The sequence below is a fragment of the Corvus cornix genome, chromosome 2 (genome assembly GCF_000738735.6).
Source record: "Corvus cornix cornix isolate S_Up_H32 chromosome 2, ASM73873v5, whole genome shotgun sequence".
NCBI lineage: Eukaryota > Metazoa > Chordata > Aves > Passeriformes > Corvidae > Corvus > Corvus cornix.
In genome coordinates, this window is record NC_046333.1 from 24,569,192 (window position 1) to 24,591,413 (window position 22,222).

The following is a 22,222-nucleotide window of genomic DNA, read 5'->3' on the forward strand; positions in this document are numbered from 1 at the left end:
GGGGTGCCAAGAAGGTGGACCTGGGCTCTTGTCAGTGGTGCCAGCCAACAGGACAAGAAGCAATGGGCAGAAACTGATGCACAGGAAGTTCGACGTGAATATGAGGATGAAATTCTTTACTGTGTGGGTGACTGAGCACTGAAACAGATTGTCCAGAGAGGTTGTGGAGTCTCCCTCATTGGAGATATTACAGAACTATCTGGATGCAATCCCATGCAATGTGCTCTGCCATGACTCTGCTTGAGCAGAGAGGTTGGATCAGGTGACCCACTGTGGTCCCTTCCAACCTTACTTGTTCTTTGATTCTGTGATTTTTACTTTAAAATTATATTGCCGCATCAGTGAAAATACCTGGTAATTGTTTCTTCAAAGTAAATATAAAAGTCAAATCAAACTGCCTAGGAAATAGTAAGTGAATTCTGAAATAAGAAATTAATGCAGAACTAGTATCTATAAACTCACATTTTTTAAATTTGCAGGGCAGGGGGAAGGGAATTTTCCAAGATGTTATCTATCATTAGAGCAGGTTGCATAGCAGCAAGAGCCTTGAATCCATGAACTTTCATTTACATTGCTGCCAGTTTTTATGTGGCTGAAATCCAGCAGAATAGTAAAGTGTATGGATTTTTAGTCTGGTTTAAAAACTGGGGTTTGAGGCTTTTTTCATTATGATTGTTATATCTGCAATGGGAAAAAAGTAGGTTGTACATTTTTCTGTTTCTTGCATCTCTTCAAGTTATTCCTATCCTGTGTTTAATTTAAAAAACAGGCATTAGAATTTGAACAAAGAATAAATATGTAGTTATATAAATCTTGATATAGAAGCACAATATGGGTTTTGTCCTATAATTTTGAGGAGTGTGATTTACCTTTTTTTTTCCCCTTTGCTGAAAATATATGTAGTCATGCATCCAAACTTGGGCATAAGCAAGAATTTGAACACTGACTTATTTTATTCACTTTATTGCTGTGTTTCTTGACCCTATTTTAATAGCAGGTCTGAAAAGATAAAAAGCACTTAATTTTTCTTAGTTTTTATCTTCTTTCATTTCTGTAGACTTTTCCTTTTATTTTGGAAAACCTGAACTCATTGGGAAAAAATAACAGTGGTATCACAGTAGAGATAGCCTTAAAATAAATTTTGGCTGCTTACTAACAGCAGTAAGATGAACTACAAGAACCTTACTTGCTTTTAAAACAAAACTGTCAATTCGAAGGAGGGGTGAGCGAGGAATAACATTTTTGTAGTTTATTCAAGTCATGCCTAAATTAACATAAAATTAAGTATCTAAAAAAGATAGTGGAGGTAGTATTGGATGGGACACTCAGGACTGTGATGAAAGCGCCTCTTCCTGACTTCTACCCACTTGTTTGCTGTAGTAAATTAAAAACTGCGTCAGGTAGCGAAACAGCCAGAAGATGTGGAAAACTCAAAATCATTGTGTCTAGTAATTTCTCTGTTTACTTGTTGTATGTCAGTGTCACACTTTTAAAAGGAAAGGCTAATACTTTTTGTGAATCTCCTGCTTATGCCCCAGAGTATACTTGTATTAGTAGTGGAACAGATTTCTGCAATCTAGTTCCTAACTGTCACAAGAATCTGTAAGATACTTGTGTACATACTCCTGCTATTGCTGTTAATTCTGAAAAGTTTGCCAAGATATTTGGTAATTGCTGCATAACTGCTTAGAGGCAGCACTTAATGTGAAGCAATTTTACTATCTTCTTTAAAACAGCACGGTAAAGAGAGAGTGCTTGGTTGGGAAATCCTATAGTGCGTACTGTAACATAGTGTTTATTGTTAAAAAGTGCTGTTGTCCAAAAACATTGAAATGTGGGTGTTGAAACTATAATAAAAGTTATTTTAACGCTTACTGATTCTTTTTTGTTTTAATTATTTTTGTTTCCCCTGTTCTTTCCTAAGGTTTGGAGAAGCAGTTAATGGAAATCTGGTGGTTGGTACACTGGCCTGGCCTTCTCCATGGGTTATTGTGATTGGTTCATTCTTTTCAACATGTGGCGCTGGTCTCCAGAGTCTCACTGGTGCACCCCGGCTGTTGCAGGCCATTGCAAGAGATGGCATTGTACCGTTTATCCAAGTGAGATTTTTCTTGTTCTTGTTGTTACAGTACTTCCCATGTGACTTCTGTTTTGACAAAAAAATATGAGGCATTATTTCTGCTGTTCCTGTAGAATGTGAAGAGAAGATTTGGAACTCAGTTCTATTTGTGTAGAATAATAGATCAGGCTATTGTAGGAAAAAGTTTGAGCTTCAGTACTTTTGTGCAGTGCAATTTAATTATGTTTGTTCTTACACATGAAAGTTAGTGGTTCCAAACTGAGAATATAGTATTCTATAAACGGAAATAAATGAACTAAGAAGCAACTAATAACTGAAATTCTAGACTCCAGGCTGTGTTTACTGCTTGTATTTGTGAACAGAGTTACTTAATCTCACTATGGAAATGCATAATACTTCTCATATTATGGAGATATAAACCTAATTTTTATTCATTTTTGTAAGGTAAACAAAGTCAGCAAAGCTATAACAGTAGAATTCTATCCCATTACTCCAAACATGAAGATTTGTTCCAACACCTCTGTGCATGTTTTAAGAAGAAATAAATCAGATTTTTCTCAAAGTAAGGGAGCTGGCAAACAGAAGATGATGAGAGAATTCTTGCTGGCTGCTTCTGCAAAACCCAGACAACAACACTCGAATTAAAAATTAGTAAATAAGACTCTGAAAGATAATAGTGTCTGGAGAGTAAAGCTGTGATCTCTGTGGGGAAGTTTGGAGTTTGAAAGCTTACCTCAAGACTTGCAAGAGTATCAGTATCTGTAACGGGAAGTAAATACACTAAGTAAGCTAGGGTGGAGGGACTGAGTAGTGGTGGAGTTCGACTTGTCAACAGAAAGGGGTTATAATGCAATAAGTTGTGAGTGCTGGGTAGTATAGAGAAAGAGAAACAAGAAAAATTTACTTTTGCCTGAAGCAAAAATTTGGTACAGAGAGGGTGACATTATGATTACGTGTCTTCAGAGTTAGACTTGAAAGGAGTGAAGAATCAAAAGGAAAAGATTTGTGGTTTGGGAAGTGAGAGAAAGGGAATTGAAGAGAAGCAGTATATTTAAAGAGGGATTTGATACTTGAGGATGCACTTGCAGTTTTGGAGTGATATGGCTACTGAATGGACAATCAAGGAAATGAAAGGAGATTATTATAGAAGCAAGAGTATGATATATTTAAGAAAAAAAACCCAAAATACTTGAAACATGAGTAGAAAAAAGGGGGATTTTAATATAATGGTAGGAAAATTGATGGAGGACAGGAAGCTAAAGAAGACAGTATGGAGAATGAATAAGGACTTAATTTCTGTAATTGAATGGAGAAATACAGAGGAGAATAAATACCACTGGAACTTCAGGCAAAGCATTTTGCCATCTGTCACCAGTATAGCTGGATAGAATTCTCCACAAAGGAAATTACCACATGCAAAATGGTTTTGGGTAGGGCTCTGTGCAGGATCATAGTCTTATCCAAGTCCTCCTTATGTTATTATGTTGATAAGGACTGAATTGACACCTCGTTTCTGTGTTACAAAAAATACTGGCCTAAACTATATTAGCTTTTTACTGGGCATAAATTTCTTATGCATATGGTTTTTAATTTATTTAAGAATATTTCAACAACAGCTGCAATAGTACTTTAATGTTATGTAGTCATTGCTTACATTAGTAAGCATATTTTATATTGGAAATATGTGTTCTGCAATTTTAGTTTTGGTTTTCCACAGTATAGATAGCATCATTTTCCTTTGTAACCAATGTCTACTTTTAGTTCCAGTTAGAACTAAGTAAGTTAGTTCATGATTTGTACCATAGTTCATAATTGTATAATGAACAGCTTTCCCTAATCTTACTTTTAACTTGAATTGAAATAGATATTTGGTCATGGAAAAGCAAATGGAGAACCAACTTGGGCTCTGCTCCTCACTGCTGGTATTTGTGAAATAGGAATTTTGATAGCCTCATTGGACAGTGTAGCACCAATTCTTTCAATGTAAGTATGAGTGTGGTGTTTTGTGTTCTTAAGTTAAATAGTATTTTATTTTTAAATTAAGTAGGTAATTATTTTTCTTTTTGAAATAATACATGTTAGACTTTGTTTTCTAGCAAATTATATTTCTATTTGATCCTACAGATAATATAAAACAACAAAATGTTTTGGTTGAACTGATTTCTAGGCCCAAAAAATTTTTTCCATGACAGAGGTCTTGAATGCTAATAAAAATATGTTCCACTTTTAAAAAAACTTGGATTTTCAAATAACAATTTCTGCTATTTAAGTAAAGTGCATCTAACAGAGACAGAAAAAACAATTCAACGTTTTAGAATATGAATAGAATTTTATTTTATTGACGATGTCCAGAACATGATACCATCTGAGCTACTATAGAAAGAGAAGAAAATCAACTCTGTCGCAGCCAAAAATGATACACCATGATTGTCAGTTATTTGCCGCATTTGTTTCCAAAATACATGTTTGAGGTTCTATATTATGGTGATACCATATTTTGAGGTCTAATAGTCTATAAGTAATCTTAATGTATGTCTTGTGTTCTCTTGGCCACTGTAAACACAGTGCACAGGAAAATGGATACATTTCTTCCCTTTTTTGGATTCTGTTTACATTTTAAAGCACATTTGTCTAGTACATTTCTTATTAGAAAATGCTCTTCCTTTCTTAACAGGTTTTTCCTTATGTGCTATATGTTTGTAAATCTGGCTTGTGCAGTTCAGACACTTTTGCGAACTCCCAACTGGAGACCACGTTTCAAGTATTACCACTGGTAGGGAATATTTCTTCATTCAAAAGGGTTAAAACTAACTATACACCCTAAATTGTTGATTTTATTGTAATAATAAAACAAAATCTCCTTTCTGACCTAAATGAGTTAGAGCATAATTTATTTTCATGTGTTTGGAATAGCACCATAGTAATAACATTAGCCACATGTTTTCATGATCAGTGTAGTTGGTTTGGAAAGGGGTTACAGGATGACATTTTATTGTGCTTATAAGCCAAGAGATCTTCTGAGTGAAAATGGGGATGAAAACCCATAAAATCTGAATTGTATATATACTTAAGGAGAACTGGTAAAAGTGTTCAGGAAGGTTACGACAATTTTGATTTTGGTTATGCAAAAAAAATACACAAACCCAAAACTTCTACAGAAAAAAAACTCATTCAATATACACCAGTTGGCTCATTGATGATGTGATGACTGGTTTTAAAATATGCTTTGGACATAGCATTTGGTAACTGAAGTCAACCTTTTAAAAAGTGAGTAAAGATCAATAACACAAAAGGTGAAAGTGTGGGGTTTTTGTTTAGTCTTTTTTAAGAGGTTAAGAGTTTAAACATTTCAAACTAAGATTGGGAAACGACTTTATTTTTTTTTTAACTGTATGTTAAAAGTACATGATTTAATTTAAAGTAATTCTATTGAGAAATTTTACTGCTAATATAAACTTAAATACTAGAGCATTTAGTAGATAAGCTGCTGTGATTTTAGGATGTAAGAGTTGCTTATGATTTTTCCTTTCCAAGAGTTGAGTGAAAATGAAATGTTGCAGTTTTAGCTTTGAAAAAACTTGTTGAATCTGCTCCGTAGTTACATACTAGTTTGACACCTAACCCTCCAGAGACATGCATTTGGCAACAATTCATTTTTATATTTTTCTCAGAGACATCAGTGAGGCAGCTGATTCACTGTGTGACTACTAGCCAAAGCAGGTGTTGGAATGTTCAGCTGCAATTGGGATGGCATTTTGTTTTTTGAGTGAAAGTAGAGTCTTAGATTAATTCAGACATAAAAGAGCAGCTATTATTTATTTAGACAAACTACAAGACTGATGTGCCCAGAACTGGTAGAAAGCATTCCCTTAGTTTAAAATTGAACTCAATGTACTAAAGAAGAAAACTAAAGGTACCAAACCAAACTTGGGTCTATTGACACTCTGTCGATATAGTCAAAGCTAACTCTAATTTGGAAATTGGGTGAAAATGAATTTGGGAGGTTGTATGTGACTAAAAGTATACACAAAACTGTCCATTTTGACATTATTTACATCTATACTTGATAATAAGTGTGGGCAAACCAGGCATATAGACTTAAGTCTGGCAATACTTCTGTAATTTTTTCAGCTTAGTCATTCTTTATTTATAACTTTTAGAAGATTGTTTTCTGTATTCTACTGATTTGTGTTATTGCCGGAGAGACAGACCACAACAGAAGTGAGGAATAGAATTGATGAGTCAAACTGAATTTAAACTAATCAACTATTTTGGTGGAAGTAACAAAGTTGTTTATTACTGTTAGAATTTTTTTAGCATAAATTCAAATCAACAGTAATAAGTAATAATATGTTTTGAAACAGACCTTACTTGGAGGTATTGATGAACTTTCAACACTGACAAATGTAGTAAATCTATTATTATATCTAATTTAGATGTATTATTTATGTCACACAAAGGTTCAGAATGCAGTTTTTTCTTATAAGCTAAAATTGGGACAATGTATTTTTGCTTTTATAGTAGCTAAAAAATAGCCTTTGAAGGAAGAAAGGCCTTTCTGGAAGTTAACTTAAATAAGAAATTATTTTTGTAGAACATTTGCATGCCTATTTAAAAAAATGGAAAAAAATGGTTTCTTTTAGGACTCTTTCATTCCTGGGGATGAGTTTATGTCTTGCCTTGATGTTCATTTGCTCTTGGTACTATGCTTTGATTGCCATGCTAATCGCAGGATGTATATACAAATACATAGAATATAGAGGGTAAGACCATATATCTTATTTATTCTATATTTAATATCTTTACCATTCAGCAAAAAGCTGTTTTATATGAAAGAGATACAACTGAAGTAATAAAGTTCAGAGTATTCTTTGAAACAAGGTAAGATCCTATCTCTGTTAAGGCTTGTAAGTTTTCAGATTTGAATTTCTCTGGAAGCTCTGTTCCAAACTTTTCAACGGCCAGAACTGACAGAAGTAAGAACCAATAAGTCTGGGAAACTCTCATTGGAGCAGAGATGATGGTATAAACTTTTGGTACTTCACGAACATTACCTCTCAATATCAAGCAGCAACTATTACAGAACTGTAAATTATTATTACCTTGTGAAGAAGCTCAAACTCTACTTTTTTTTGGTGTGTGGACTTGATTGCTTTCTAGAATTAAGCTTTAAATTGCAACATACTTTGCACTGTATGCATTTGTCAAGAGATACCTGTAGGACATGCTGAGCAACGATGAGTCTTAAAGAGCATGCTGTGTTCATAAAAAAAACTTCAAAAAACTAAACCAGCATACAACACAAAAAAACCCCCAACTAAACAACATATACAAACACTACAGGAAATTATGATCAGTAAATGTGCATGCTATCCCTTTCTAAGGAAAGATACCCTATGCTGAAAGAAAATAGTAAGATCTTGGAGCAGGAAATTGAAGCTAGGCCACTTGTTTTGATGAGTGATTAAGCACAGCTCTTAAGTGGATCAGCCGGTATAAACTGCTCCACCCTGTGGATTCTCCATCTTTTAATATCTCCATTTCCAGATTAGATGCTTTCCTGGATTTTAACATCTCAATTTACTGGGGTAATGATAAGGAAATTGATTTCCCAATTTTAGTGAGGAAGTCAGATTAGATGGTAACAGTTCTGCTTGCCTGTATGTATATAGGCGCATACATAAAATTATGTGTAATTCCAAATTCGTATATAGGTTCTACAAATGTTGGCACATACCAGGACATCTACCTTGTTGAAGGAGATGCTTTGCTAGAGGTAGCAAAGTTCAGAGAGAATTCATGAGGGAAAATTGGAGGGAGAGTGGGCAAGGGAGATGGACCCCTTGCCATTGTAGAATCCATTCTCCTGACCACTTTCAATCACCAATATTCTAATATTGGAATTAAAAGGACTGGAAAATGTAGGGAGATTGAAAGTGGTCAGGAGAATGGATGGAGCTTCAGACTTTCTGGGAGAGAAGCTGGGAAGGAAAGAGTGGAAAAGGCTGTAGTGGTGGTGCTGAGGGCAAGATAGGTTACTAATCCATGTGAAGTCAAGTTTCACTTACTAATTTTGCTGCTTTAAAATAATTCCTTTTAACTATCCTTCATTTATTCATTCTAGTGCTAAAAGGCAACTTAAGTAGCTCTCACCATTACAAAAATGCTTTTGAAGTATGAATAAACTAGACCATAGTAAATATTTATAAATACAGAAAAAATTACCTTGAAATGACCTGAAACTGCTTCATCTTGGTTAGTCTTCAGTCTTGATTTAAATCTGCAAGACAACGTTTTTTCATGCATTCATGCAAAAAAAAAGGATCATTTTTTTCCTCCATTATCCTCCACATGAGAAAAAGTATTTGATTCGTATAAATAAGCAGGACCCTGTTAACTGAATCTCTTTTGTATCCTGAAGAGCGGAAAAAGAATGGGGTGATGGAATCCGAGGATTGTCTCTGAATGCAGCTCGCTATGCTTTGCTTCGTGTTGAAGACGGTCCTCCTCACACCAAGAACTGGAGGTAGAGTCCTATGTTTTTCAGGATCGCATAATTCTTGAAATATGTAAATATATTGGGAATACTTCTGGTAAAGCAGTGAAGTAAAGATGGAGTGAAATTCACCATTAAAATAATGTTTTAACTTGGGCATGGCAATGATGTCATTGCAATACTACTATTTTACTGAAATGGAATGTGACTTGTGGTCAGCATCTAATCAGCTTTGCTGGAAGTATGGGCAAACTAACTAGAACTGAAATCCATATGGTGTTGACATGGTTTGCAAAAGTGCAGAAGATTTGAAATGTTTGATTATTTATAGACTTTTCACATTCAAAGAAAGTGTTATCTTTGAATCTCACTGTCTCTACAGAAGAAACACTGTACTTCCATAAGTGCAATTTTTTTTTTTGCTTCTGTATATGTTCCCTCTGAAATACATTGTACAAATCTACAGAGGACCCTTTATTTGTTTAAATTCATTTTTGTGGTATACTTTTTATATAGCTTCATTCAATAGTAGCACTTTCTAAATTGCTTGGATACCATTAAAACAAAATCTCACGTTTTACTGTAATGGCGTTAGATGTTCACTACTATTTTTGCAATATATTTTTTTTACTTGTTAAACTCAATTCTCCTCAAAGCCAACATAAAAAATTACTTAACATTTAAAAACAAAAGACATTGGCACATTGTCATTTCTGATGAATGTAATGTGATACTTTAATTCTTGTCACTGCTCAGTGATAGTATCACAGAGTGCATGCACATGCAATGTTCTGTTGTCCATCAGTATAGTGGCATTGTTTTACCATTTGTCCTGTGACTGATGAACTTGGCATCTCAGAGACACCAATGTAATGTAGTGTTGACAAGCCTGTTAAGTATTTGACTGCTTCAGTTCCAAATGACTTACCTTTCTATTGTGTCAATGTAATTGCTAGAACTGAACCATCTTGTTACAACTTAAACTGTGCTAGTTTTGAGGTAGGAAGTATGATCCAACTCTTCATCAGTCTTTTGAATTCGTAGCAATGACAGGAAATGTATAAATGTTGGTTTGGGAAAAGTAAGTAGATTGAATATTGATTAAAGGAAATAGAATGCATTCTCATCTAGTATGCAGTTGAAACTGAACTTCAGGTACTCTTGGTATGATTAAGGGGTTGACTGTCCTTTTGGATGGATCTACGCAGGTAGAGGAATGGGTCGTTAAGAACATCATGAAAATCCAGAAGGATAACTGCAAGTTCAGTACCTGGCACAGGCATATTCAGAGCAGTGATACAAGACTGAGAAGCTGCTCTGGTAAAAAGGACCTGTGGTTCCCAGTAGATAGAAATCCAGGAGTGTGTCTTGGCAATGACATGCTGGACAGTATTGACAGCAGGATAGATAGTCCATTGAGAAGTAAATATACTGGGAGCACTCATTAGAATACATTTAGAATATTTCTTCCATGTTTAGGTGCTGTGGTGTAGGAATGACATAAACTCCAGTAGATATGACCACAGGTCGTGGTTGGAGCACAAGAGCATGTTTCCTCTGGGGAGAGGCTGAGGGGAGCTATGCTTATTCTGCTTGGAGGAGGCTGAAGAAGAGCCTAAAAGATGTTATAACTGACTTATAAACATTTAAAACCTAAAAGAAGGTTACTAAGAAGATGGAGTCAGATTCCCTACAACAGATTAGGGTAGGAGAGTGAGAGAACATGATAAAATAATTAAGCATTGAAGAGGTGACCCAGAGGAGATATGTCTGTTTCTAGAGGTTTTCCAAATCCAACTGAATGGAGCAGTAAACAATGTGGTGTGCATTCAGTGTTTAGTCATTTCGAGCAGCAGGTTTCACCAGATGACATTGGAAGGGTAAAATAACTGTGATTTTATAATTTTCTATGTAAAGCTGGTCTTTAAGAGAGCTTTTCAAAATGACATTATGGTGGCTTATGTAGTTATTCTGTACCTGAACTGTTGTTGCTATTGCAAATTATGGCTTACCTACTTAGTAGTTGACTGTTTTCCATTGAATTAAGCAATTAACCTGCATTTTATTAATTGTTAATTTTAATTTTCCAGTTCTTCCTGATGAATGTTTGTGTGTGCACTTAACTTTTCTTTTCCTTTGTTTGGCAGACCTCAACTTTTGGTCTTGTTAAACTTGGATAATGAGCAGTTAGTGAAACACCCTAGATTGCTTTCTTTTACTTCTCAGTTGAAGGCTGGTAAAGGACTGACTATTGTGGGTTCTGTGCTTCAGGGAATCTACTTAGATAAATGTACAGAAACTCAGAAAGCTGAAGAGGTATGTAAAAGAGAGCTTGCAAATACTTGTAATTTACCTTAGTATTTAAATGTTGAATCTGGATCTGGGTAACTCATACATTGAATTAGAACAGACTGTTGTAAAATATTGAATAAAACATCTATTTTTGCTATCAGCGCAATCAATGATTGTAAAAAAAGAATGGATTGGTGTATGTAGCAAAATGTTTTATAAAATTTTCCAATAGGATGAGGCAATACTGATACTTCCTAACTTTTTCTTTAATATTGAGAGCCTACAATCAAATTACATAAAATAAAAAACAAACTACTCAAGTTTTAACAAATTGCCTTATAAAGAAAACAGCACATATTTAACAAAAAAATTAATGTTTAACTAATAAATGCAAATGCTTGGCATAATATCATTCTCATGATGTGATTTTCTACAGTCTTCTAGCAAAACATAAAAGAATTAGGATTAGGCACAGACTTTGCCAGAATACTGTGAACAAGATCCTTCTTGAGATCCTTTGTTTTATCTTTCTGTCTATCCCATATCTCCAGAGGAAGTAGGATGGGTAGGAAAAAATAGTAAGTTGTCATAGAATTTAAAATTATATCCAACTGTGCTTACAAACACAATTGAATTTAATTTCAATGTTTCTTTAGTAATAATAATTGTATTTACTGGCCTATGCAAACTCGCCTACTCCTATCTTTTTAGAGTGGGGAAACATTTGGAGAAAGTACCATGTTTCCTGTATTGTATTGAAATGTCCAAAAATAGGTTTTGATTGCCATTATATCTTCCAAATTGGTTAATTTCTGCAGTGTTGTTCAAAAGAGTACCAGTTGATATGTCTACCATTTTGATCCAAATAGTCTTCAAAGCTGTGTAAAAACACCTGTGATTATTTCAGACATGGTATCTCTTAAATAGATGGGCATTTAAAATCTTGAAATGGACTAGCTAACATAAAACTGGGGGGAAATGGGCAGTTGGCTCTTTTTTTCTCTTGGTATTCAGGTTTATCCATAGTGGTTTTTAAAATAACAAAGTAAAAAGACAGATGACCTATTTGACATCACATGAAAAAGGTCTAAGACACCATTTAACTTGAAAACAAATTGAAAAGTCTAGCAATGCTATATTGTAAAAGTAGTTGTTACTAAGCTGTTGCTACCATCATGTGTGAGTAGAAAACAAGACGAAGAATGCAAAATCAGGCCTATGAAGTAAAACAGAAAAAACCCTTTAAACAGAAATTGTGTACTCACAAGAATTTGAAATGTTACCTGTAGATGGCCTAACTTAGCTATTTTTCTGAGAGGTGGAAAATTAATGAGTTTAAGGAAGGCCTAATCCATGGGTTCTCTAGCAAGTCAGACCTGGTGAGATTCAGGAAACTACTGCTTTTAAAATGGAAATGAAGATGAATTGTAAAAGTTTTAGCATCTGGAGGCCTCATTGATTCTGGAAAATTTAAACTGGAAAGTGTTTCTAGGGGACCTGTAGGAAATAAGGGATTCTTGTGTCTGTCTTTTAAAAAAAAAAGCATCTATTTACACTGATAAACCCTCACAGATATTTGCACAGACATACTTGTTAGCTTTGCTAGCAAATTCTCTGAAGACTCTTTTTTCTCTATTAAATGGAGTTTCTGATCTGAAGCCACACTGAGGCAGTGATCCAATCTGTTCCTGATGATTTTTGACAGATTTTGGTTTTTGTAAAATTCAAAATATTGATATATTAGTTCTTCCTTCTGAAACATGTTGATCTCCCACATGAGTCACTGATAATGATGGAGGGGTTAAAAGTTATTTAATCAGAAAATAATAAATGCCAAAGCTCATGTTCCCTAGTCAAGCTTGATATTGGTTTGAATACTTCTTTTAAATTACCTGGTTATGTGTCTTCATGTTTGTCAGTGTTTAAATGGAGGAGAGCCACGTTGAAATTAAAGGGGTGCGGTATATTTAATCTGGTCTGTTTATCTTGTCATTATTTGGACAGTGCCTCCAAGTGTCTCCTGCACATCTGTTTTTCCATATTGGGAGCTGATAAATAATCAGCCTCTTAATGTCAAAGGTGTTTAAGGAACTTTGGCAGCCTCTTCTTCTTAAGTACTTGGCATCACACTTCCAAACCCTTCCAATTCCAAAAGAAAGGACCGATCATTCCAAACATATGTTGTTTTGTCAGACAGTGGTTTTGACTTTACCTGAAGCAGTGTTGCTTTATTTATCTATGTGTTTTTACTCATGTCTTGTTCATTCTTCTTTGGAAATAAAAGGCTGAATAATTAAAATAATGAAAAAACTGTGTGATGTCTTTTGGGGAGGTAGCAATTTGGACTCTAGTTCTCATAGAATCATGTTTACTCTTTTGGAATTAGTGATTTCTTCATGTTGGTTATACATTGTTGATAAATTTTTTCTATTATTTAATGCTGTTATTCCTTCTGGTGTTAATTATCAGTGTTGATGATTTGTATTTCCCTGTGTGTAATTTTCCTATTGCAGAATGTTAAGGCCTTAATGGGAGTAGAAAAGACTAAAGGATTTTGCCAGATTGTGGTGTCTCCTAGCTTCAGAGATGGAATATCCTATTTGATTCAGTCAGCTGGTCTAGGAGGGATGAAGCACAACACGGTCCTGATGGCATGGCCACAGTCGTGGAAGCAGACAGAAAATCGTTTCTCGTGGAAAAATTTTGTTGGTATGTGTTTATTGACCTTCTCATTTGCATTTGTAATTCAGCTGTGTAACTAGTGTAGTTGCTGTGTGGAGGAAATGTGCTACTGAACATGTGGTGGACAATTGAATACTTCTCCATATCTGATTTCATCTGGAGTGGGTTTTCTCAGCCCTCTTCAACCATGGCATTGCTTTTTCATCTTCTAACCAGGTTGGTTACTATAATCAGTGTCATGGTTTAGGAATGCTACTCAGCAATTCAGTGCTCCCACTGAGACTTTCCAAATCACACTGCTGCTTGCTTGCCCCTCTTCCTCTTTCCCACCCCCCTTGTGCTGGGTTGGAGAGAAAAATTGGAGGCACAAAAGGTAATGATCACAGGTTGAAATAAGAACAATTTACTGGAAAAAGCAATGATATAAGAAAATGAACAGTAAGAGCAACAGTGCTAATAACAAAAAGTATACAAAAGAGAGAGTGATTCACATGCAAAAATGTCCACCATGGAGCTTGCCTCAACCACAGCCATGCCACCCCAACCACTCCCTGTGGCTCAGAACCATGCCAGCCAGCCATTCCTTCTGGCTTTTAACCGGTGCCATGCTTATTCAACCAGAAGAAGCCCCTTCTCCTTGGAAGAGACTCCCTTACCCTGATGCCCCTGGCAATGACCTGAGGTGGTATAGAATTACCTCTGGGTCCTAGCCATGCCCCCTCCTGGCTGTTGCAAAAATTAACCCTGTCCTGGCCAGAATCAAAACATTATCTACCCCTTATTCTATATCATTTATGTCATGCCCAGATCCTACACCTTCCAACTAATATATCTATATATGTATATATACACATGAACAAGTACCACTTCCACGGTCAATATCCATTCCTCCAAGATGTCTCTTGAGTTCATTTAGTCCATGACTGTGGGTTCTATCTGTCCTAGGTGTCTTCCAGGGCAGGAGGGCTGGTTACAAGCTGCATCAGGAGCTCACAACTGGTGTATCTATAGTAGTCCATACTTATTGTCCATGGTTAAGTCCACTTCTCAATCACAAGCCCATCAGTATGTTGCATCTCATTCCTGATGACCTAAGATACCATGGGCCCACTGAGCCAGAAATAATTCAGCCTATGTTGCCAGTCCGCATCCACCTGAGAGACTTCATTCTTGGCTGCCCAATGCACTTGTCTGTTGTTGTGATGTTCTTCGATAGCCTGACTTTTGGGTATGTATGCATCTACACAGCATGCTTTTACAGCCACCTTCTCTACCCAGGCAGTGATGTCTTGCTACAATTCAGCAGACCAGGTGGCTTTGCCTCTGTGCTGCCAGAAGGTCATTTTCTATAGTTCTAGCCACTGCCACAGAGCATTTACTTAAAGCCAGCTGGATGGCATTCAGCTCCACAACCTGATTTGATCCACCTTGTCCCTCAATAGCTTCTGTGACTCACCACATAGGACTCCATAGAGCAGCTTTCCATTTTCCATGTATCCCTACAATATGACAGGGACTATCAGTAAAGAGAACATAACCCCTTTCATTTTCCAGTAGCTGATTATATGGTGGGGCCTCCTCAGCATGTGTCATCTTTTCCTTCTCTGATGTTAGTATGAAATTTTCAACTTTGGACTAGTTTGTGATGACTTCCAAGATCCCTGTGTAATCGGGGTTTCCTGTTCAAGCTTGCTGTGTGATCAGCGTGGCCCACTTACTCCATGTAACGTCAGTGGCATGATGTATGGAAAGGATTCTCCCTTTGAATATCCAGTCCAGCACTGGCATTCAGGATGCCAGGAGGAGCTGTACTTTAGTGCCAATCACTTCTGAAGAAGCTTGAATCCCTTTATAATATCCAGTTATAATGCCAGTAGCCCTTTTCCAGATGATCTTCATGTTGTTGGAGTCAGATATCTGCCTGAAGCACTGTTTGTTCTCCTTCCATTGACATCAGTGCCAATGAGTTGGCATACAATGATGGCATACACTGTACAAATTTCTGCCATGTGGATTGTGTACAATGAGCCTTATCTGGATCTACAGGGGACTGTTTGTTATTTGAATCCCTATGGATTACCTTCAGCACAGCTAATTCTTTCAGGTACTGGATACCTTTCTCCATGGTGTTCCACCTGCTTGGGTGCAGTACTAGGTCATCCTTGCAAAAATACCTTTCCTTCATGCTTGACAGCAGTTGCCTCCAGAGGCTGAGTGTTTCTGCCTTCTTCCCAATCCCCTTGCCAGTGCTGGCATCCCAAGTCTGGGATCCCAGTTGCTTGGCTTCACTACCATCTAGTTGCATATCAGCAGCAATATGCCAGCATCAGAGCAGCTAAGTCACTAGGGGCTCACCCAACTGGTGGCTGAAATTTTTTTTGCATATCTCACAGCTCACCTGGAGATAGGGATTATTGGGTGATTATCTCTGGCCCTGCCTGTTCCTCCTGTTGTGAGGGCCCTCCTTCCTCTTCATACCTCACTAAGTGAACTGATTTTGTCTTGGATTTCTTTTTCTATATAGGGGCAACTGCTACTGGCACAGGTTGTTCCTCTGGTTCAGCTGCAGTATGAGTGGTTACAGTGCCTGTCAGTCTGCTTTCCTCCTCTTCCCCCTGAGACTGCTTTCTAGTATCAAGGAATGTGCAGTAAATAGTAGCCAGGGCCCAGCAAGCTGCAAAACTTCACACCTCCCTGGAATTGCCGCAGCATTTTTCTTTCAAGTATTCTGTCACTTTACCAGGGTCCTGTAGTTGTTCAGGAGTGAAGTTCCAAACCATTGGAGCAGAATAATCCTTCAAAAGCCCATTTTCTCCCACCTTCCATGTCACTCATGACCCTTGGGGCAGATCTCTGAATAACGTCCCTAGAAAACTCCTTCACTCTAAACATGGTGTAGACTGAGGACACATGGCAGGCTTATCACCAAAAATATTATTTCCTTAACATCTAAACGGAATTCAGAATTCTCAAAATGTAACAGGCTGAAGGGGGTGGAAAAGGCCAGGAAAAGGGGGTGAAAAGCTGGGGAAAATCATCCTCCCCTGATCTCCCCACAGAGTGTGTATGAGTAATAAACATGCAAAGGTAGTGCCCGAGGTTAAGAGTAGGAGAGCAACATTCAAGATACATCCCAAATGACCCTTGACGTTACTGTGTCATAAATTGACATCCCACTGTACATCAGCAAAGAAATCCTGATCCCTCTTGCTACTCTGAAAAATATCATGAGGAGTGCAGACAGGAATATATACAGGATTAGGTAAAACTCCCACATAAACAGACCATGCAACACTGTGACTAGTGGCTCTATACCTAAAATAAAAAATGCCTGGATCAAATTTGTTTCCAACCTGCTCTGGGCAGTCTGTTGTTACCTCAACCCATTGTGCCTTACCTCAGATACCAAATAAAGACTGCTGTGGTTTAGGAGTAGTACTCCCCAATTAAGTGTTCCCACTGACACACTCCAAACCATGCTGCCACTCGCTCACTTTTCCTCTTCCCCTGTGGCTAGTTGGAGAGGAGAATTGGAGGCACAAAAGGTAAAGATCACATGTTAAGAACAACATACTGGATACAGCAACAATGTTGATAACAAAAAGCGTACGAAAGAGAGAATAATGCACATGCAAAAATGCTCACCATGGAGCTCCACCTGATTGCAGCCATGCCACCACAACCACTCCCTTTGCCTTGGAACTGCTGCCACCCAACCACTCCCTCCACCTTGGAACCGGCACCATGTTTATTTGACCAGAAGGAACCCTTTGTCTTGGGAAAATACTCCCCCCTGCTTCCAGCAATGGCATGAAGTGGTGTAGAATAACCTCTGGGTCCTAGCCACACCCATCTTTGCTACTGCAACAATTAACCTTGTCTCGGCTGGAACCAAGGCACCCAGGTCTTTTGCCAAGATACCTAGGATATTCCTCTTTTGCCTCAGCAGAATCTGGGAGGGTTGAAACTTTTGAATTATAAACAAAAGCAAAATCTGTGAATGAAAACTAGGAGTTCTTGATTAAATGTCTTGTTTTCCCTTACAGATACTGTACGAGAAACAACTGCAGCTCAACAAGCACTTTTGGTGGCTAAAAACATTGACTTATTTCCAACAAATCAAGAACGTTTTACTGAAGGAAATATAGATGTGTGGTGGATTGTTCATGATGGCGGTATGCTGATGTTGCTGCCTTTTCTCCTTCGACAGCACAAGGCAAGGACAACAGAAAATGGCTGGGATTTAGTTTTCTAGCACTGAATGGTTCTAAGCATATCTAATTCAATATTCCTTCACGTTGTTCAAATTATGCATGGTAGTAGCAATCACCATGTTACAAACTGTTATAATGTATCTTTTTGGTAGGTTTGGAGAAAATGTAAAATGCGTATCTTCACCGTCGCTCAAATGGATGATAATAGTATTCAAATGAAGAAGGATCTTCAGATGTTCTTATACCATCTTAGACTGAATGCTCAAGTGGAAGTTGTTGAAATGGTTTGTTACTACATATTTTTAAGGTGCTACTGGGACTAAACTTGGGAAAACAGATTTAGATTTTTTCAAATAAAGAGACTTTAGCCCAAATGCAGAAATGGAAAGATTCCAGACCCACAAAGAACAAGAAGTTAAGCATCGTTGTCTTACCATATTACAATGCTAGTATACATGGCGGTGAGTTTAATGGGTTTGTCAAGCAGAGTTTGAGATGTTTGATGTGTTAATTCTTACTTTATTCATGAGGACTAGTCCATAGAGCTGGTTCATTCAGGAAGGAAAAAGCTTGAATTTTTAGCAAGCAGTGAAATGGAAGGCTGAATGTGCTTAATCTAATAAGCTATGACATATGGTATGAGACAGGATGAACTTGTCCATGTCTTCAACTGCTGGAAGAATACCTCTCTGGAATAAGGAATCCCTAGTCTCAAATGAGAGTTGTTTTTGGCATCACCAGCCTCAGCCAGCACTGAACAGCAAGACAGTATAGCTACAGTTTCACAAGTCAAGGTAGTGACAAAATGAATTTTGTAACTTTTTCCTTTTCTAAATATGGGTCATAAACTGTTTAAGAGGAAAGGACTAAAGCTATACTCTGTCTAGGTCCACTTTTTTTGGAAACTAAGGATGTAATTTCCAGCACTAAAAGGTGACTAGCATAACGCCCAAAGTAAGGCTTATGGAAAAAAAAAACCAACCAAAACTACTCATTCTGAAGTGGGATGAAGATGAGTAAACTGGTTCAAAACTTCTACCACCACTAGTTTCTAGAATCACCAGAACTTATTAAAAAGATTCATCATGCTAATCAATCATAAAACAATTTTAAGAATTGTTTTAATTACTTAGGAAAAAATTACATGTGAAAGATTTACTGTTCTTTGCTTAGACTACTAAATATGAAAGTCTAAAAAGCTGTGGCATGTACAGTTGAAAGAACACAGAGTGCATAAAAAGGCTCAGCCTTGGTTGGATTTTGAGCAGAAGACAGTATAGAAAGTTGTGCTGGTTTCAGCTGGGGTAGAGTTAATTTTCTTCACGGTATGGGGCTGTGTTTTGGATTTGTTCTTGATTAAATGTCAGGGTTGATAATATAGAGATGTTTTTTTATTGTTGAGCAGGGATTACATAGAGCCAAGATCTTTTCTTCTTTTCGTACTGCTACACTGACAAGGAAGTTAGGGGAGGTTGGGAGGAGACACAGTTGGGACAGATGACCCAAACTGACTAAAGGGATATTCCAGACCATATGACATCATGCTCAATATATAAGGTGGGGAGAAGAGGGAGGAAGGGGGGAATGTTTGCAGTGATGCCGTTGGTTTTCCCAAGTAACCATTATGCATGATGGGGACCTGTCCATGGGAAGCATTGAATTAATTCCTTGTTTTGTTTTGCTTGTGTGCACAGTTTTTGCTTTTCCTATTAAACTGTCTTTATCTCAACCAATGAGTTCTCTAGCTTTTATCTCTCTGATTCTCTCCCAAATCCACTTGTGGGGGAGTGAGTGAGAGTCTGCATGAGCCTTGGTTGCTGGCTAGTGTTAAACCACTACAGAAATACAATTTATTCTTTTCTGCTGTGGGTAATATTTAATTCTGGGAATCTTCCAGAGGATAAGAGATACCTTACAAGTCAGTGACAACACAGGTGACTGCTGTAGATTTTTATGTTGCATTTTAGTTTTGAGCCAATGTGAGAATATATTTCAGAATTTTTTCCTAATGGCTTCTGTTTATGAACATTTCTCACTGATGCAAGGATAATGTGTTATTTGTGCCTGTGGACAGTTTTTAAGGAAACAAGTGTACACACATGCTTAGGTGGCAGCAATGCAGGCCCAGTTTAAATAACTGCTTTCAACTCTCACTTTGGCAGCCTAGTTGGAACAGAATAGTGGAAAGTCTGTTCCAAGTACCTAAAATTTAGATAAAACAACAATAATATTGTTACACTAGGATAGTTCACTGTATGAAATTGCTGTTTGAAAATTAAGTTTTAAGAATGAGGACAGAAGTGATTGATAAATTATATGCTTAGGATTACTCTACTGCCATGAAAACATCCAGGACCACTGAATGAATACAGGTATGAGAGATACACTGTCTAAATGTTGTTCTTCCAAGTAGTACTTTTCTTCTGGTGTTTCTAATGCCAATTTCTTTTGCAGTTTGAAAATGATATTTCTGCGTTCACGTATGAGAAGACACTTATGATGGAACAGCGATCTCAGATGCTAAAACAGATGCAGCTATCAAAGAATGAGAGGGAAAGGGAGGTAGGAACTTTGACTTGACAAGATGTTCTGTGAAAAATCTGAAAGTACTATCTTTGGGCTGTGGCTTCTAATCGGTTTCTAACTAGTTAAGAACTTTCATAACTGCATTCTGTGTTTCTCTACAACCAGTTTTACTTATTCGCCGGTTTGGACAAATTTGGAAATATATCCTCTGGGAGAAGGCAGGTTACCACCACCCCTCCCCCACCAGGTTCAGGAAAAAACTAATTTTCCTCAAAGAAAGTGAAAGAGATAAAAACTATTTATTTAACAAACACACCAGAAGAGGATAATAATGCTAAATAATAAAACCTCTCACTGTGGAGAGAAAAACCTGGGAAAATTTCAGAGTCCTTCCATAGGTAGCCTCTCTCTTCCTCCTCGAAGCTGGGACAGGGTGGAGCCCCCTCCTCCAGGGCCTCCACTTCTGTGGAAAAAGTCCCGATGTGTTCTGATGTTGAAACAGTCCAAAAAAGAGGGGGAAAAAAACCCCAAAGTCCCAGGAAAGCAAAGTTCAACTCTCTGTCTCTCTTTCTGGAGAAAAAGTAGCTGAAAACTGGCTGAGAAAGCAAGCAGAGTGCTTCCCTTCACTCTCCCTCTGCTGCCGCAGCTGAACGCAGAGAACTGTCTCTATCTCTGCATCCTTGAAACAAACTGTAAACTGCTTTGAAGAGTTTGCTCGTTTTTTTTTTTATCTCCCCCCTCTCAGGCTCAGTTTAAAGGCATAGAAAGGCACAAAATTAATTTCTGGGCATAGGGCAGAGATATGGGATACAACATCGTAAAGTCACCCCAAGACAACTTTCAACGTTAAAGTTATGTGGGAAAAGAAATAATTTTTTATTTAAACAGATTTGAAGAGTTTTCCGGTTCTTGTTGAGTGCAAGTGTTAATTAGCAAAACATTTGAGCATCAGTGTCGAATATATTCAGAGCCTTTCCAAACTTGACATCAGTAGCTAAGATTCATGATTATACAACTGGACTGATTAGCTTTGGTTGTGATTTGGTTTTAGGATTATAGAATAATTTAGATTGAAAAAGACCTTTAACCTAACACTGCCACATCCACCACTAAACCATGTCCCTAAGTGCCATATCATATTGTTTAAATACCTCCGGAACCTCAACTTCAGCCACCTCCCAGGACAGCCCACTCAAGTGCTTGATAACCCTATCCGTGAAGAAATTTTTCCTGATGTTCTATCTAAACTTCCTCTGGTACTACTTAAGGCCATTTCCTCTTGTCCTGTTACTTATTACTGGGGAAAAGAGACCAATCCCCACCTCACTGCAACTGTCTTCCAGGTAGTTGAATAGAATGAGAAAGTCCTTCCTGAGCCTCCTTTTCTCCATGTTAGAGAAGCCTACCTCCCTCAGCCACTCCTCATATAACTTACAAATACACCATATTACACAATATAATACAAATTTGTTCAAATCACACTGAATATTTTTTTTAGTTTCTGCATTATTTTGAATGTTTTATGAATCAACTAATTTCTTTCTGGAAGCAAACTTAGGCCAACAATCTATAATCCTATAGTATCAAGATGGAAATGCTGTTTTTGCTGCTCCCCTATCCTTACTATTTTGCATATTTAGTAACAAGCTTTGTTCAGCTGTAATTTTATGAATATTTGTAACTTTCAAGTCCTCTCCTTTTGGCTTGTGCTTCTACCCCCTCATATATTCTGCTAACTCTTTCAGTATTATCAAGACTTTTTAGCGATGTAGAAGATAGTGAATTCTCTGGCTTTGCCATCACAAAAATTATTTCCATCCCGCGGCAAATAAGAGAACTCTACTGTGTTCAATTGCTCATTTGTAAAACAGCTAGATTGTTTTTCTTGTGGCTTTTCTCTTTTGCTGTTAATCGTACAAGTCCAAGCAGTTT

General features: G+C 37.2%; 1 protein-coding gene across 3 annotated transcripts in view; it reads left to right on the forward strand.

The window, feature by feature from the left end:
- The window catches only part of LOC104689256 (solute carrier family 12 member 7), a 69,014-nt gene that overhangs the window by 35,905 nt on the left and 10,887 nt on the right, over nucleotides 1-22,222 (forward strand). For all 3 annotated transcript variants that reach the window (XM_039548317.1, XM_039548318.1, XM_039548319.1), the window contains exons 12-21: nucleotides 1,925-2,099; nucleotides 3,945-4,063; nucleotides 4,755-4,853; nucleotides 6,724-6,843; nucleotides 8,502-8,606; nucleotides 10,724-10,892; nucleotides 13,382-13,577; nucleotides 17,597-17,766; nucleotides 17,917-18,048; nucleotides 20,219-20,326. In XM_039548317.1, coding sequence (XP_039404251.1) covers nucleotides 1,925-2,099; nucleotides 3,945-4,063; nucleotides 4,755-4,853; nucleotides 6,724-6,843; nucleotides 8,502-8,606; nucleotides 10,724-10,892; nucleotides 13,382-13,577; nucleotides 17,597-17,766; nucleotides 17,917-18,048; nucleotides 20,219-20,326 — 1,393 coding nt within the window. The remainder of the gene's footprint in view (nucleotides 1-1,924; nucleotides 2,100-3,944; nucleotides 4,064-4,754; nucleotides 4,854-6,723; nucleotides 6,844-8,501; nucleotides 8,607-10,723; nucleotides 10,893-13,381; nucleotides 13,578-17,596; nucleotides 17,767-17,916; nucleotides 18,049-20,218; nucleotides 20,327-22,222) is intronic.